This window comes from Periophthalmus magnuspinnatus, chromosome 1 (genome assembly GCF_009829125.3).
Source record: "Periophthalmus magnuspinnatus isolate fPerMag1 chromosome 1, fPerMag1.2.pri, whole genome shotgun sequence".
NCBI lineage: Eukaryota > Metazoa > Chordata > Actinopteri > Gobiiformes > Gobiidae > Periophthalmus > Periophthalmus magnuspinnatus.
The window spans coordinates 11025067-11043263 of record NC_047126.1 but is presented as its reverse complement, the minus strand read 5'-3'; the positions used below and the strand labels follow the sequence as shown (position 1 = coordinate 11043263).

General features: G+C 40.1%; 2 protein-coding genes across 2 annotated transcripts; both read right to left on the bottom strand.

The window, feature by feature from the left end:
* Nucleotides 1–684: 684 nt before the first annotated feature.
* LOC117379155 (tektin-4-like) lies at nt 685–15290 on the bottom strand. Its single transcript, XM_055221136.1, is given in 14 exon segments — nt 685–841; nt 1474–1580; nt 1582–1629; nt 2145–2280; nt 5029–5115; nt 5183–5326; nt 5413–5483; nt 5891–6027; nt 6030–6280; nt 12364–12442; nt 12771–12830; nt 13703–13925; nt 14341–14524; nt 14849–15290. Coding segments are annotated over 14 exon segments (1785 nt in total). The 5' UTR covers nt 14950–15290.
* Nucleotides 8054–10556, bottom strand: LOC117374968 (CMRF35-like molecule 8). Its single transcript, XM_033971208.2, has 4 exons — nt 10515–10556; nt 9233–9562; nt 8330–8638; nt 8054–8200 (listed from the first exon to the last, which is right to left on the bottom strand). The coding sequence occupies exons 1-4, from the start codon at nt 10546–10548 to the stop codon at nt 8160–8162; spliced, it is 714 nt and encodes a 237-aa protein (XP_033827099.2). The 5' UTR covers nt 10549–10556; the 3' UTR covers nt 8054–8159.
* Nucleotides 15291–18197: the final 2907 nt, after the last annotated feature.

Sequence of the window (18197 nt, the reverse complement as noted above, 5' to 3'; positions counted from 1 at the left end):
TCCGCGTGTCACACGTGAATACTACTGCCTGGCTTTGTATCTTGGTTTTTGTGAACTTCTTGCCTCATTGGGATTTTTTCGTTTTCCCCAGATTTCCACCCGAGTACCAGCTCCGGGTACCAGCTCCGGATACCCTGCTCCTGTACCTTCTCGTCATCCCTGGTATGGTCTCCAGTTATCCTCACCCTGGACCCGCACCCACGCTCCCCAGCACCCTTGGATACACGGACTATGTTAACCAGTGCACTAACCCTTGAACTATCTTTGCTTCCCGGTCTTGTGGATTTATGAACTCGAACTCTGAACATTTTGTGAATAAAATTCTGTTAAACCTTTGTGAGTCTCGCAGTTTTCGTCCCTCCATCTTACTGGTTACGACACAGCCCAAAGGGAGCACAAGTGAGTCGGGTCTTGTCCCATTCTCTGTTCCCTCCCCATGTCACTCCCTCAAATCACAAATCCATCCCTCCCATCTCATTACATTTAAATAGCTTTCTTTCTTTTTTTCATTTCACTTTGTCATGTTTGGTTCTGTAATCTCTCAAAATGAACATGTGAGAGAAAAACATGTATACCTAGGGCACAAACATCTTAAATATACATTACAAAAACATATTTATTGTGTTGACATTACACACTTTTACATTATTTTATTTCAGATTACTTTTGTTACTAACCAAAATCTCAAATACCTCTCGATAAAGAGTTAGCTTTACATGCTATATCTTTTTCAATGGCCATCCGTGACTCTTCCAGGAAGGACAGGGATCCGCGGGCCTGACTCAGCTGTTGCTGCAGAGACTCCACTGAGGCATGGATCTGTTTCTCCTCTGTCTCCAGACTGCAGACCAACACAGAGGAGAGGAAGAGTGAGAGGAACAGGTGATATATGGGAATACTGGGCTGGTATCTATTTGGTCCCCCTTTATCTTCCAAATGTACGAAAGCAGACATTACCCAAGATCAGAGATATATTTTGAATCAGTGATGCGCGTTTGAGTAATCCTGCATTTGAGTCTTGAGTCCTTGGAAGTGTACGGTTTTGACCTACCCCTATACCTAAAGAAGTGCATCCTTGTACTTATTTAATTTTTTTAAGACTCCGCGTGATACTTGTAGGGTTTTAAAATGTCACATCCAAAAAAATAAAAAATATGTGAATGATAATCTGCTTTTTACAGTGAAATACAGACCCTGTATCTGTTTTCACAGGATGTCAATGAATTTGTTTCTATTACTGAACCATTTTAGCTGAATATTGTAGTTTACAATTAACAAAATGTAATTGTGATCTTTATAGGTTATTGTCCAATACTAAGTACAGTACCTGAAAAAACATATGTCCTGTTTAACTATCCCTTTAACTCTCCCTAGGCCTGTCACATTCTGCACTGATGGTAAATAGAGCTTTTAGTGGTCTCTTACTATGGACTCTCACATTTTCTGTGGTCCTTGTGCAGAGCATGGCTTTACCTGAGCTGGGGAGGGTCTCTGCACAGTTCCATGTTAGATCGTTGGGAGCGCACATACAGTCTAGACTGAACCACTCTTAAAGGAGCTTCTTTGTCGTGTATGGCCTGGTTGCAGTGCCACAATGTTTCTCTCTTGAGCTCCAATCTGCTCCAAAATCTTAGAGAATAACAGAATAAGTAAAGTAGCGGGAGGTTGCAGAGCATATTGGTAAATGCATAATGAGACATGAGCAGCCAGACATATCAGAGGAAAAACAAATATGTCAGAGAAAGAATGGAGAGTTTGTGGGATTTTTCATATTACTAGACAGTATATGGCGACCTCTAGAGGTGGTTGATCATATTGAAAAAAAAAAAAAGTAAAATTATGCTAAATTAGACTATCAACTATATCATCTGCAATCTTAAATTTTTGTATTTTTTTTTTAAGTTGTGAAAAATGTTAATTAAAAAAATGAACAGAAACTGGCTGTGTAATCTACCACACAGCAGTCAATATTTGTGTGTGGTTGAGTAATTAACTTGTTCATGTCTTGAAACTGAACCCAGGTAAGTTTTAGCTAATTAAATGATTTACATATTATTATTGAGAGATGATGTTTTTCATTATCACCCAGCCCTTAGTAAAACAGAATACCTATAGACAGTATAGAGCCTGTCTGTGTTTGTTACCTGAGCATGCTTGTTCTCCAGCTGTGTCTTGGCCTGGATTAGCTCGTCACAGCGCTGAGTGAAAGCCTGATCCACACTGGCACACTGCACCCTCATGTCTCTGGTGGTGTCCTCCACAACTCTCTCCACCAACATTCTGCCAATATAAAGTAGAGAAGATATATAAGCTACAGAATATCACTTTTACTGTAAGCTATGCCTGCACTGTACTGCTTTGTTTGTGGTGTTTGGAAGTCAGTCTGAAAGTATTGTAATAGTCTGATATTTTGTCTTTAGTTCAAAGTTGACACCTGTTGTTGATGTGAAGGTTTTATTGGTCAGTTACTGGTCTGTTTTGGAGACTGGCTCTAGTGAGTTGAGAGTGCAGCAGTAGTGTTGCTCTTGTTTTGGGTGGATTACGACCTACGGCAGCCTTTGTGTTGAGAAAGTAAACAACCAGAAGAAAGTTCCTTACACCAGAACGCTACAGTATTGCACTTTGTAGAAAACAGAAATACACTATGAACACATACTTAAGGTGTAGTTATTATAAATTGTAACATATGTTTTTACTGACAGAGGATTGGCTGTAAATCTCTTGATTAAAAAGACCCAAGGCAAGGCAAGTTTATTTGTACAGGACAGGGGTGGCGAACACGCGGCTCTCTGCCAATAGGAATGCGGCTCTTTGCCTCTCATCATATTTTCAATATACTATGGCTCTTTGCATCGTTTCATGTTTCACTTATTTTTTCTCTTTTAATTTTTTCTCTCTTAAAACACATTCAAATCCACCAGGGCATATTAAAACAAACAATAAACAATATATAAAAACTGATTTATCAGCTTTTTTTACGCTGCGTCTGACACGTGACCGCGGGTCATCTGCGCGGGTCACGTCTAATGCCGCGAAAATAAGTAAACATTTCATGCACGTGCAGACTGTTACCCTCGAGTCAAAATGGCAAAATGCAAAACTAATCGAAAATATGAGGATGAACACGGGACATTTCTGGAAGAATGGGAAGATGCTTTTTTATTGAACGGAATGGCAAATCACTCTGTTTAATCTGCAATACTACAATATCACATTTCAAGGCTTCAAATCTCCAGCGTCATTTTAGCCTCTCCAGGCTCATATGGACAAGGAATTCCCCAAAGGTTCGCAAGCACAAACTGAGCACTTGAAAAACCAGGTAAAAAGACAGTCTCAAATGTTTCAGTAATTGAACAAGCATGGAGAAACTGTGACACTTGCATCCTATAAAGTGGCGTGGAAGAAGGAAAAAAAACGTACAACGAAGGAGAGTTTTTAAAACAGTGTTTTGTGGATGTAATTGAAACCTTGGCTCCAGACAATAAAAAATCCCACTGAGATTATCATCCCATCACTCCAACAAGGTAAGAAAATCTGTGATGTAGTTTGGAAATAACACCTGACTTATGCTTGTGTTAATATTTTAATAAGATAAGATATGCCTTTATTAGTCCCACAGTGGGGAAATTCCAGTATTGCACCGCACAGTTAAAGAACAGAAGGAAAATGGTACATGCAATAAAACAAAAATAATAGATCAATAGCTTAGAATAATAAAAAAATAGACTTAAAAAATAAACTAAAAATATTCCATCAGTTTATATTATACAGGCCCTACATGTGTTTCTGAAGTGTGTTCAGTAGTTGTGTGTGTCAGAGAGAGACAGAGATGAAGATAAAGAGAAAATGTGTGTGTGTGTGTGTGTGTGTGTGTTTGATAGAGCGAGAGAAAGAGAGGGGAAGAGATGCATTTCAGATCTCTGATCTGACAATAAAGTATTATCTATCTATCTATCTATCTATCTATCTATCTATCTATCTATCTATCTATCTATGCCTGTGTGTGTGTTTATGTGTGCATGTGGGGGGGTATCTGACCTCTGGTGTAGGTGCTGTGTTAACTCTGGCTAAGCTGCATTTGATGTGTGTGTTGAGGGTGAACACTTATCTTGAAATGAACAGAAGTACAATGCTTGCTGTTTTGTAAGGAGAGGAGTGTTTTATGGGAAGTGATGTGGGTGTGTGTGTGTGTGTGTGTCTGTCTGTCTGTCTTGGCAGGTCAGTGTGTCGTGTGGCTCTTTGACTCTTACGGTTGAAAATTTTGGCTCTTTGTACCTAACTTGTTCGCCACCCCTGGTATAGGACAATTCGTACACAAGATAATTCAAAGTGCTGTACAGAATAAGAAAGACATTAAAATCACACAAATCAAAACATAAATCATCACAAATAATGATAATAAAATTAACACTAAAGGAGAAAAGTACAGAATAAAAACCTTTCAGTCATATGCACAGCTAAACAGAACTGTTTTGAGCCTAGGCCTTAAACATTGTCAAAGTAGAGGTCTGTCTCTCATCTTCAGGAACACTGTTCTAGGTTTTAGCTGCATAAAACTGAAATGCTGTTTCCCCATGTTTAGTCCTGACTCTTGGCACCAGCAGGAGGCCTGTCCCTGAAGTCCTCAGAGTGTGAGATGGTTCATATGGCACTAACATGTTGGAGATGTACTTTGGGCCTAGGCCATGGAGAGACTTGTTCACAAGCAGAGCTGCTTTAAAGTCTATTCTTTGAGCTACAGGAGCCAGTGCAGAGACCTGAGCAAAGGACTTATGTGCTCGTATTTCCTGGTTCTAGTGAGGACCCGTGCAGCAGCGTTCTGGATGTACTGCAGCTGTTACAGTAATCTAACCTACTGGAGACAAATGCATGGATAAGTCTCTCTAAGTCTGGTTTTGACAGTATACCTTTGATTTTTGCAGTGTTTTTTAGATGGTAAAAAGATTACGCAAGATGATCCCTGACAATTAGAAATGACAGAATGGGAGAATCTGTCACAGCTTTGCTTTGAGTTGTATGTCCACTGACCTGAGGCTGTAAGTGGCATGTTCTTCCTGCATTGCTTTTGTCAGATTGTCCTGAGTGAACTTGGTCCAAGATACTGGGTTACAAACCCTATAAAACAGATTGCATGTAGGCAAACCATATAATGCATTATTTATGTAGTGTCATTCAGACTCACTGATCCTGCATGTTGGCTGAGCTTGGGTGATGTTTTGTGTCTGCACTGGTGTTTCTGTATCTCCCACATGTGTCGTCCAGGTTATAGGCTTCATATTTATCAGACCAGTCCATCTCCAGCATCTGATTGGTGTCTTTGTTGAGCCTGATTATAGGACAAAGGTGTTCCTTTTAGACCATGTAGTCAGTCCGTATGTGTTTATGTAATAGAAGTAAAAAGAGTGGCCTTACTTGATTTGACAGACCACCTGAGCTGTGGTCCTCCTCAGCAATGCCTGTATGTTTTTGATAAGGTCCACCTCCTGCAGACATACAAAAGTCATACTGTCATCTTCTGCCCTCTGCTGGATGTGCAATAACATAACATTGGCTTCTTAGAAATAGCTCCATAGTATCACACATATTGAGTGAAATGTGACGGTGCAAATACTTTCTGATATAATCCCTGCCTTTTTTTTTACTGCCTTTTGGAATAGATCCTGTGTAGATCATCTGAATTGCACATTTTGGCTCAATTTGCAAAATAAACTTGGAAAAATTCATCTCTTTATCTAAATTTCCCATTTTTCAACTTGACATGTAATTTCACTTATTATCTTTAGCTTAGTAATCAAATGACATGAGTCTGAAAATAGTTTTATCTCTAAAATATTAACAGTTACTAGGGTGAGCAATTTATTCCATGCTTTTTATTTTAAGACTATCCCACCTTAAGCAGCTCCTCCTCCACTGTGTCGTGGACCAGGTCGGGCGCTGGTCTCCTGGTGTGACAGGTCAGGTTGTCTGTGGCAATTGCAAAGGGGATCTCTGTAGCGTCGAGTGCCCTCTCCAGTCTCAACTTTTGCCCGCACAGAGCCTCTGGCTCCGTCTCTGGACCCTCTCCGCTTCATTGTGCTCTGTGGCGGCCTGCTTCAGAATGTTGTGGTAGTTGGAAAACCACTCGGCCGGTGAGTACTTAGCTGAGCGGTACCCAGCCGGGGCAGAGCCTGAGGATGGGTGTGGGACGTCCGGTTCCATTGGAGGGTCCTGAGGGGGGATCCCCTGAGCCACAGCTCTGTCGTCATAGTGAGGCCTGGACACCAGCACCTCTGAGCTCATGCTGGGGATCTGGACACAAACCTAGCTAGCTTTACTACCTTTCGCCTGTGCTAAAGAGTAACCTACCTATAATAAGACGATAGAATAGGTTTAAGGTTGTGGAGCATGTTACTCTACCAAACTAAATGTCCTGTGTTTGTTTGTGGTTGCCTGGATACAGGCGTGGGACGCCTCAGCTCAGATAACCAATCATGAGGAGAGTGTTTACTTAATAGCATAGTTTAATAGAACTGGTTTTAACTACAGTTTCATCACTTTTCAGCAAATTACTTACTTACTATTATTACAGTTCAACATTTACAAGCATCAGCACTCAGGCTTTCAGTTCTGCATCTTCTCATTCTGCTTCAGATAGGCCTACAGAAATACTGTGAAACTTTGTTCTGCTTTTGTGATTCTGCTTATGTAACAGAGTTTTTAAGTTCACACATACTATAAATACCTGATTTATTTTTAGCAGGAAATCATGGTACACCAAAGCCCATTGTTACACCTTCAGCCTACATGCAATATTCACCATGTTCATGTTTAACAAAACACAAGCAAAAACAAGCAAAACACTGAAATTGGAAAGGACACAAAATATATAAAAATATGACTTACATGCACAGTCATATATTTTCTTAACATGTCACATACTTTAGAAAAAATATATCATGCAAATATAATAATAGATAATATAATTATGTACAAATACTATGTAAATTGTGTTGATATAACTAATCTGTTTTGTACATTTGTTTTAACAGTTACTGTAGATGGGGACATTACTAAAGTTTTCATACAAGGTCTCGTCCTGGGGCACACACCAGTCATCATTGCAGTTATACTCCTTAACCTTTGATGGAGCCGGGTTAGAATAGATCTGGAGCAGGGACAGACGTAGACAAAGTCATTAAAAAGCACATTTCACTCTTAATTACAGCTGCTACTACCATATACCTGCTCCTGTTGTTATTAAGAGAATGTTAATAAAATAAATGAGAGTGTAACTTAAATTATATGAAGTACATTGCATTTCCCCGACACGAGTTTACTGGCCTGGGTGTGAAAGTGTGACTTTTTTTTTTTTTTTTTAATTTGTGTTTACCTCATTGATACTAATTTCCTCTTTTGCAGACCTGATCTTGTTACTTTCTCTTTCATCTAGAAAATATAAAATATTATAAAACACATTTTAGATTTTCACAAATATACTGACATACATCTGTTCCACGTACCTTGTGTTCTGAGACATGAGTATTTGTACACGATGACAGAAGTCACTACTACCAGTATCAGCAATAATCCAGGCACCACATACAAAATAATACGCGAACTCATAGTACCACCATCTGTGTAAAAAAGGATTTTTAAACAAGTCAATAGTTTTATGTAATTATGAATTTAATGAAAGTTACAGGTGTTTGTTGTAGCATTGCTTGATCTGTGTTGAGAAATATCAGTAGTGATAAACTCGGATCCAGTTGTACTTGTGGTGGTTGTTGGGGACACAGTAGTGACTTTCAGATATCCTGTCAAAATGACACATACAGTTATGAACATCCATGGTCATATCCGTGTGTTTTTGGTTGTTTACTACAATGAACTAACTCAGAGTCAGCTGGATTCTGTTGTAGTTTTTCTCAGCGGTCCACTGTGAGTCAGAGCCACACCAGTAGGCCCCTGCGTCGTTCTGTGTGAGCCCTGTTATAGTGACAGAGAAGGAGCTGGAAGACCGTGTGTCCTGCAGTCTGAACCTGTCTTTACGCTCTCTGCTGCTCACGACAGTTTGACACGTGGTTCGTTTATCGCCTTTACACAGAAACTTTGTGTTGGGACGATGTTCATCAGGATATGGGCACTGCAGGGTCACCGACTGCCCCAGAAAACCCTCAACATCATGTGGAGTCACACAGCACCATTCTGACAAAGATAAAAGCTAATTTTAACTGTAAATGGCAATAAAAAAGGCTTCATTTAACTTTTTGTACATAACTGTTGCCCAATAACACCACAGTCATCACCTCACAGAGATCATACATCTATGAACATGGTAAAGTTGCCTTACCTTTCACTGTCAAGTCAACACGAGAAAAAACATCAAAGGCATTGCTTCTCTCGACCCCACACAGATATGATCCAGCATCTTGTTTGGTGACAGCAGAAAGCTCCACTGTGAACTCACTCTCAGATTCCCTGAGTCTGAACTGTCCATTTTGTGTCTTGCTGGTTGTGACAAGCGCCTGTTTGCGACATGCGGAGGGCTGCGATCCTTTGCACATGTATTTAAAACTGTTGTCATTTTGGGGTGGACAGCTTATGGACACATTGTTGCCCTCATACCCCAGGATGTTACGGACACTGTCACAACAATCATCTGACATAAAATAAAAAAAAGTTACTGTTTTGTACAAATGTGGGCCTGTATTACCCCATTTTTTAAAATCTCTGTTACAATTTTGTTTCCTTATCAATTTGTTTCCTTATGAAACAAAACACAGCTGGAGCTGTGTTTTGTTTCATTGACACATGTTCATCACACAAATCCTGCATATTCATGTTGTGTTCTTTTCTGAAAACACTCTGTTCCACCTTGTGATGTCATCAGATGGTAATACAGGAAGCAACTTTTAAACTTCATATGCCTTTGAATGGAAATCACAACTGAACAAAGGGTAAAAAACAAAAAACATGTTTTTTAAAGGATACAACTTAAGGTTATTCTAGTTTATTGCAGGGTAAAGCAGTTCAATTGAGGCTAAAAACAGCTGTCAACTTTAAAACTATGCCTTAACGAGGAACAAAGCATTTTGAGCTTTGGAGATGTAAACATCCCAGTAATGCCAGATTACTCAAACATGTGTAAATGAAACAAAACACAACACGGAGTATGTTTTTTTGAAGAGGGAACAATATTCTAACACGGCTAAAAGTACATTTGTGTAAACCAAGACATTTAAAGTTTATTTACTTGATTTAACGTGGACGGTCACTGAGGTGTAGATATCCTTCCCTGATCTGCTCACCCCACACCAGTAGTTTCCAGCATCAGACATCTGGACACTTGAAATAGTCACAGTAAATATTCGTGTTTGCTGATGGTCACTTGTGGAGTATCTAGTCGCTGTCTGCTTTGTGGTTTTAACCAGAACGTCATTATCTGTACAAGCTTCAGTGCATAGGTACTTTTCATAAGTCTCATAGCCCGCTGGGTATGAACAGGACACTTTGGCGTCTCCTCCGGTGTATGCATAGACTTCAACCTGCGATGCAGCACTAGTGCCACATAGTTCCACTAAAACTGCAAAAGAAAAGGAAAAGAAAATCTAATAATTTTAAAGGTATATCATTTAACATGGCTTCAACTATTTAAGTGATTGAATAGCAGTGATGGGAAGAATACTTTGAAAATGTATTTAGTTACAGAATACTGAATATTAGCATTAAAATGTATTTTGTAACACATTCTGCATGGTCCAATCAGAGTACTTTATTTTGAATACTTGGAATATTTTTTACATCCAGTTGCATTTAAATTATAACATGAAAACACAACATAGCACTAAAAACTACTTTGTTTGTTTCTCTGTCTGTTATGCATGTCCTATGACTGAGTAAGTGTAGAATACAGTTACTCAAAATGAGTATTATGAATATGTATTTTTGGTGCATGTATTCAGTTACTTCCCAACACTGTCGAATAGTTGACCCAATCTTTTAATCTACGCACTACATAAAGGTAAAATAAACTGATAGAAGGCTTCTTGATAAACATTTTTATGAATAGCGTATTATTGATAAAAGAAAAAAAGAAAAAATTTAATGTTTTGATTCCAAAATGCTGTGTTGTTTTTTATAAAATGTAACTTTCATTTTGTTTAGAGTCTGGACAGTAGAGTCGAATCACTGGTGAAAAATATTTAATTGCGATTTTTCTGACAAGCATTGCAATAGCTATTAGATTTGTTGTTTGTGTTTTAATAATGTGTTTATGTTCAAAGTTCACATTTTAAACACAACCAGAATTGTCAAATTGTCACTGAAATATCAACTGACAAATTAAAAGAAGAATCACAGTTCAGAACATGTCTGTATAGATTTAAACAACACAGTAACTTTTATGCAGAATAAGTTAAGATATATACAAGATATATATTTTGTTGTTTCTGCAGCAAATTATGTTACTTCAAATTAGTCATGATTATTTTGATTAATTGTTGCAGAATTTAATATATTTAGTATAGAAAACTTACAGAGGCTGAAAAGCAGTTTCCATGATGCCAACATGATGGAACCAGATCAAAAAATGTCTGTAGAAATTGTTAACGTTCTGAAACTCTCACTTCCGCATTTTGCTAACACATGGTCACACCTCTTCTATCTAAAAAACTGTACTTTTGAAGAGTAAGACAGGAAATATGAAGGTGATTTAACAAATATAACACATGTAACAAATATAAAATACTGCACCTGGATTATACGTTATAGCCATCCCAGACAAAATGCCAGTGACAGTAAAAGTGAGACAAAAACGCTCATGTAGCATTCTGTATATCACTTGCCTGATTCAGATCATCTTTTATTATTTAAACCGATTAAGATTAAGTGTATATATAAAATATGTGCTACAGATGTTTCAGTGGCAGCACCAGAGAGCATTAGACTCAGTAAAGTAGTAAGTGAGTGTTGAACGAACTTCAGTGTTTCTCCATTTGAATCAATAATTCACAAATTGCTGTTTATTCCACTGCAAACTGACTTATTCTGTGAACAACGCCTAAATTGAACTTGCTATATCAGCAGTGATATAAAAGCACCAGCCCCACCCTGACCATTAAATACCATCGCTGGTTAAATGCGGACGGAGGCGCACAAGTGTATTTTCCCTGAGCTCAGCCATTCCCTTGTCTCCAGTTGACTCACGCAGCTGTGCGTCTCAACTGTTTCCATATCGTGCGCGCTTCCCCAGCAAAAGGTTACCATGAAGTCCGCGTGCAGTTGGATAAGTGTGTCCTGAATTAGCGGGGATGCCAGAGGCCCTGGGTCTATGCCAGAGGCTGAGGGGTTGCCAGAGGGTGCAGTGGTCTGTGGATTGGGTTACTGCACAGCGGTATGTTTGTATGTGGACCGTGTGCAGGGCGCGTGGCGTGTGCTCCTCGAACCAAGACAAACACGTAGACAAGAGCGTGCACACAACGGGGATGGTTACACGTTATATATAGATGTCCCTCTCGCCCAAAACGTTTGGAAGAAGACCTTTCTGTTAATGGTTTGCAATTAACCTGGTAACTTCTAAAAAAAATCACAAACAATACGAGCTAGGCTTTTGTCTACAATAATATTCTGAGTTTTGATCCAAACCTGTCCAATGAAGCTTGTAGTTACAACATTATCACCCAGAAGCACTGTGTGTTGGGGACATTCCTTCCATTCCTTCTCTTCCTGAGGACTCAACACAGTTTAGGGTCAGTCACCTCAGTTTGCACCTTCTAACGCTCCACTGGCAGCCACCAACATAACAACCATGCAACTGCAAAGAAAGTTTCAATGAACGTTTATTTTTTCACATGTAAACCACACCGATTTAAGAACTGAAGACTCACAGAGCTGCATAGATAACACTTCTGTCAGAAGAAAACTTCTACTTTACATAAAAGCTTTTTACAAAGCAAACATTAATTTAAAAAATGACCACACAAGCAGCATTATCCTCAGGAAACACTCCTCACTCATTTTCACAACACTGGTCGACTCTCTCAGAGGTCATGGAGAAAGATCTTAAGACCAATAAGTCCCTCCAATCCATGGCGGTCACTGCCCTTACATCCACTGTTTTTGTTCTCCTGTTTTTCACCATATGTTGATCAGTAAAGATTAATTTCACAGGGGTTTGTCCCTTCTTCATGAGCTCTTTCATACAGGTCCATGAAGTCTCTGTATCGGGGTGCGCAGCCAAGCCAGGCTTCTCCAAAGTGAACAGACCCGGTCAAGAGGTACTGGTCTCTTTGAGGAGGAAGGGGGCACTGTGTGGGCACATGGACCCGTCCTGTCCAGCTGCGTCCCCTGCCTCCGGCCCACACAAACAAACTGTTTTTCTGACGCAGCAGTTGACTCAGCACCACGACAGCCACAGTGTGTGCGCCTGGACTTGGGACTGTGCTGTGGAACTCACCAATGGCCACTGAAACACAGGGAAAGACTGTTATTTATCTAACAGAGGGAAAGCCTCCAATGATACAACCCATAAAGAGTAACGCTTTAATTATTTTATGAATAAGGTAGGTCTTTGATCTGTAAAATATTAGATTTTTCTTGGATTCTTTATTCATTATTTGTAAATCATACTTTTGCTTCACCACAACTACATCTCACCTTGGCCAATGAAGTGTAAATTACTTTCTAATTAATATAATTATTTTTAAGCATCTTTTCTTGAGCATAGATGAGCATGCAATGGACAGATATTTAGCATGAATGAACAAAGTTGCAGATGGAGGCCATGTACTTACCAAAGTCACTGGTGCACACTGCCATAAGGACCTCTTCATCTGAACAAGGTTTACATGTCACTATAAAAGAAACACAAAACAGAGTGAGGCGTTGGACTATTCCCGAGAGTGTTGCCGTACAAGTCTTATTTATATATGAGTTTTTATAGATTTAAATGTCCTATATTACGCAGAATTGACTCTTGTGAACTTAAAGCCAACGTACCTGGAGTTGAGTTTACGTAAACGTGCAATTTATTGTTCAGTTTAGATCTGAATACATCGCAATTTTTGCTTTATAATATCCAATGGATATGAGACTGAGTTGGTACATCTTGCAAACAGTTTGATCTCTTCACTGGAGAGAGTTTGTGAGCCGAAAGACACTTCAAAGCACAATGGCTGTGAATGAAAAGAGCAGGTGAGCCAAGAGGTATAATAAGAGGACTAACCTTTGACCCAAACAGCTCTAAAAAAAACAATAAAAAGTGCCAGACACAAACAGACTTTCTTCTGGCTCATGGCTATAAGCCAGGCTTCCTCTGACTGCCACCATCCAGCTCATATTTGTGTGGGCTACCCAAAAGGCACCGCTTGAGGGGGATCTTAGCTCTTGATTGAGACCTGTGAGGTGATTGCTTGGTTCGGTGTGGGTGACCCTAGGGTGACCTTATGATTGGTCTGCTTGTTTTCATATGTCTGGTTCAATCAAGAAGAAAGTGTGGGAGTGAGGAGGAGGGGGAGGAGCTGACATAAACAACATGGAGATATGAGACGAAAAAACTGCAATGTCCCCAATCATAAGGTTGGCTGTTAAACATACAACAATAAGAAGTTATTTGCTTAATCAAATTATTTGTTTATTTCTCTGTAAAAAATAATGTTAATTTGATTTCTGTAATGTACTCTTGTTACCCACATCACTACAAATAATCCATGGAGCTGTAACCCACCTGGCCCCTGGTGCAGATAGGGGAACATGTGCACTCCTGGGTATGTGGTCAGCACCTCGTACTGAAAAGTTGTGATCCTGCGGCTGATGTCTGAGTGAGCAGACGCCTCCACAAACAGCGCCCCCTCTGTCAGGCTGAAGCAGTGCACCGCACCCTGGGCCTGCTGTTCCTCTGTCAGCAGTAGCTTCAGCTCTCCAGCTCGCTCCAAATATATATGAGATCCCTTAAAAAGAACACAACATTCAACTTTTGCCTAGTGGTAACAATGGGTCGATTAAAATTAGACCAAGTTTAGGAAGGGGAGGACATAAAAAATAGGTTGGTTTGATTCCCAGCTGTGTGTTTGTGTGGGATTTCCTCCATCACAAAATCTTCAACTAGAACACATCTTTTTAAGATTAATTCACTCCATCTATTTGCTTCTTAGAATGAAGGTAAAGTTGCACCATTTTAAAAATCAAAAGATAAGTTTACAAAGAAAATGGGTATTGCTGTTACATTTTGGTATATAATAATAATAATAATAATAATAATAATAATAATAATACAATATATTATCATCATCATCATCATTATTATCATTAGCAAAGTTTTAGTTTGCAGTTGAGTTGAACAAAAGAGGCCTCCGTGTTCAGTACCTTAGAGTCTGTGTGAGGCTTGATGCAGGCGTGGAGCCCGGTCTCGTGCCTGGACAGCGGTTCTGAGTTTGGACGCAGGTTTATAATGATGGCTCCGGTGGGATAGAGCCACTCCAGAGAGCCCTGAGCACAGCGGAGGTACACCTGCTCCACGTCCTGGAGGTGCGGCTCATGACTCAAACCACTGCAAAATCATGTATGGTAGAAAATCAGTTTTAGGAACAGATAAACCACAACAAAGGCAAAACAATATTTAAAATAGAGTTGTGATTGAGACATTAAAATCATCCACTGAACATTTCATAACCCGAGAACTGGGCCATTCAAACTTAATTACTGCATAACTACATTTGTATCTTTGTAGTAAACTACATAATAGACAGAATTGCTACGGTTTATAGAGCAGCCTGGACTGGATTTCATGAGCAGTTATTCTGTATCCCTGTTTGTGCTGTGCTTTTATTGTGACACAGAAGCTGCATAGAAGTCGCAAAAGTGTCTTGCTCACCTTCCACGCCAGTTGCACTGATCGCTGGAGTACTGAGCCGCAGCGCGACAAATGAACAGAGCCGTGACCCAGTGCGCTGTCCACGACCCAGGCGTGCCCATCGCCCCACCTCGTAGCTCTCACCCAAACCTCGAGCGAGCCGCGCGCTGCTCCTGCAAACGTCGCCCAAAGAAAAGGTCCTTCAGGGCTCTAAAGCCTGCATCCCGCTCAGCTGTGTGTCGGCGTGCTCTGGAGAAAACACATTTTGACAGAACTGAAAGAAAACGGCTGCGCGCACAGCAGCAGGAGCTGTTAAAAACTTGCCCCAAGCTCAGCCTCAAGTCACCGCGAGCGCGTGCCAACAGCTGAGCCTGCGTGAGTGAGACGCGTGCACTTTCTCCAAAACCCGCCCAAGGCCTCCGCCCATGACTCTGGATGGAAGGAGGGTTTTACGCGCGCTGAAACGGGGACACACGCTCAAGTTATTTATTTATTTTTTTTAAAGTCACGTCTTTATCTGAAGCACAATAACGCAGGCAAAAATAAATACATCATATAAATGCATCGCTTTACACGCGTTTGGCGCGGCGTGTAAAGTGGTTTTACTGGATCAGCAACAGTATAAAGAGACAAACTTATACATTGTACAGACCATAAAAGAGTGGACATAACCAAAGTCACACGTGTGCTCTAAACGCCTGTTTGGTAACCGGTCTGTTTTCCCGTGAGAAAACAGCCGCAGTGGTGATGGTACCAACTCGTCACATTCCCCCAGACAGCCAGAGCAATGTTGTGCATTTTGAGAAATACCAATAGAATCACCCCATTCACCTCACCCAGCAGCAACTCACACAAGTTCAGTGCAGCTCACGAACAAAATAAAAATGACCACGCTACCTGTCCTGCACTGTGCTGCTCAGAACAGAGCGTTTGGCGGAAAATGCCTGCAAAAAGAAATAGTATCCTTTTCAAACCTCCCATATATGAGATTTCTCAAACTATCTTCATCATGTCTGTAAATAAAAAGACAGAAGAAAAGATAAAAGAATAACAGAGTGACTAAAGTCCACCTCAAGGCAGCTGAGATAATTATCAACCTTCTGTGAGTAGAATGCCTCAAATATAATGCCTCAAATGAAAGTCAGCACGGTGGCTGAGTGGCAACACTCATGCCTCACAGCAAGAAGGTTTGGTTCGATCCCTGGGTCGCCCAGGCTTTTCTGTGTGGAGTTTTGCATGTTTCTCCCCGTGTCTGGATGGGTTTCCTCTGGGTACTCTGGTTTCCCCCATCAACCAAAACATGAAGGCCCTTCGAGACAACTGTTGTTGTGATTTTGGGCATTACAAAAATAAAATGAATTGAATTGAAAGTGTGAACTGTCTGGAGAAATGCAATATTATTATGATGATGATGATGATGATGATTATTATTTTTATTATTATTATGATTATTATTATTATTATTATTATTATTATTATTATTATTATTACAGCAGGGGACAAAAAGTGACCTCTTACTATCTGAAGTATTCACAGCCCTTCAACCTCTGACCTGCTCCTGCCCAGGGCCATCACCTGCCTCCGCTCAAACTGACTTCTGCACATCTTTTCAACAGTCACTCTCTCATTTCAGCACGGCTTGACCTTATTTACTCACTGCTCCCTCCACTCAACTCTAGACTTACTCAAAAGTTATTCGCACAGGATACAGGTCTGAGAGCTCAAATATTTCTGTAGTTCATTTGCCTGCTTTTGCTTTTGCTTCCCCTCAACATCACAAAACTAAACTGCTGCACATGTGAAAGACTGTCACAGGCTATTCATCACCAAGTACCACGACTGTTACTGCCACAACTAACAATTGACAACTATGTCCTCTCCTACAGGCACTATTAATAGGCACTATACAATTACTACCACTGTACATCTCCATCAGTTTAAAGATCTTATATTACTATATTTGCTTCATTCACACATGTTTGAGTAACCCTGGTTTAATTTGTCTACATCTCCATAGCTCAAAATGCTCTGTTCCACCTTGTGACCTCATGAAGTGGTAGTTTTCAAGTTAGGAGCCATCTATTACCTTTAGTTCTGTAGAAGTTGGCAATTCTTGGGATGAAAGTATTCAAATGATTCTAGTGAAGGTGTATAGAGTTTAAAAACACAATGGAGCATTTCCGCTCTTACCACATGACATCAAGAGAAGGTGTTTTTAGTTTGAGAGAAGAACTCATCCTAAATATTCAGGGTTAAACATGTGTGACTGAAACAAAACACAGCTCCAGGTCTGTTTGTGACGAGGAAACAACATTATAACATAGATCAGAAAATAGTGTAGCATGGGCCCTTTAAAGGTGCTATGTAACTTTTCAACTGGAGGGTCCGCCCCCTGCTTGGCTCCATGAAGATGTTCTTGCTTTGCCAGAAATGTTCCACAGTATGTCATTAAACTTGTCTGTTTTCACGGACAGTTGGGTGGGGTCTTTATATTTATGAATTAAAATACAGATTTAACTCCAGCTAACTCACTATATGTCTTCTCCTTTGTGCTGTGGTCCACATAAATCCTTATAATTCTAATAAAATAACTAGTAGAGAAACTAAATATTTGGTTGACTTAAGAAACCATTAACTAATTACTTGCCTAAATGACTAAACAACTGAAGACCCGCACAGTGTATCAAACTGTACAGATTAATAACCCTTTCCATTACTTTCACACTTTCAAGAATATGTACACACCATAATTAGTTTTTATTTATCGGTGCAACTTTGTTTTAAATTCTTGTCACTAACTGATTGAGATGTTGAAACAGAAATGCATTATAGACCCAGGTGAATTAAAACATCAGCAGCATGACCCCCGTGACCACCCCTCGCTCAAACTCACGCCCACTTATTATCAGTGTTTCAACAGCACATAGCATGAGGCGTGCACTGTTCATTCTTCAACTTTACAAATTCAGGTTTGTTTGACCAGTGAGGGCAGACGGGCTGCAGGGTCAGGGTCATACGCGCCGCCTATCAGAAGTGCACAGACAGAGTAAACACAACGTATAGGCCTGTTTATTCTGCCACATAGATTCTCCATTAGCGCTCCCTCTGATCATCCACCATGTGCTCCATCACCGCGGCCGAGCGCATAGAAGAGACAGGATGTATGCAGACACCGCAGCTTCTAACTTAAACAACTCACCCTGCTTCATAACAATCGGAAATATATGGTGTACGTTTGGTGAATGTTTCATCAAAATCTATTTAAAGTCATGCAAAATGAAGAGAAGAGCGATGCATGGGACACATAAGAGCCAGCACTTTTGAGACTTTCCATTATGTAGTTGCCATACTATTTGGGTATGGGTTTTAT

Bases quoted from the DNA above. Each gene is read 5' to 3' on its own strand.
- LOC117374968 (XM_033971208.2), bottom strand. From the start codon at position 10,548: ATGTTGGCATCATGGAAACTGCTTTTCAGCCTCT. The intron at 8,639-9,232 runs GTAAATAAACTT...ATTTTATGTCAG, and splicing joins GACCGTCCACGTTAAATCAA to ATGATTGTTGTGACAGTGTC. The intron at 8,201-8,329 runs GTAAGGCAACTT...AGTTAAAATTAG, and splicing joins TGTTGACTTGACAGTGAAAG to CTTTTATCTTTGTCAGAATG.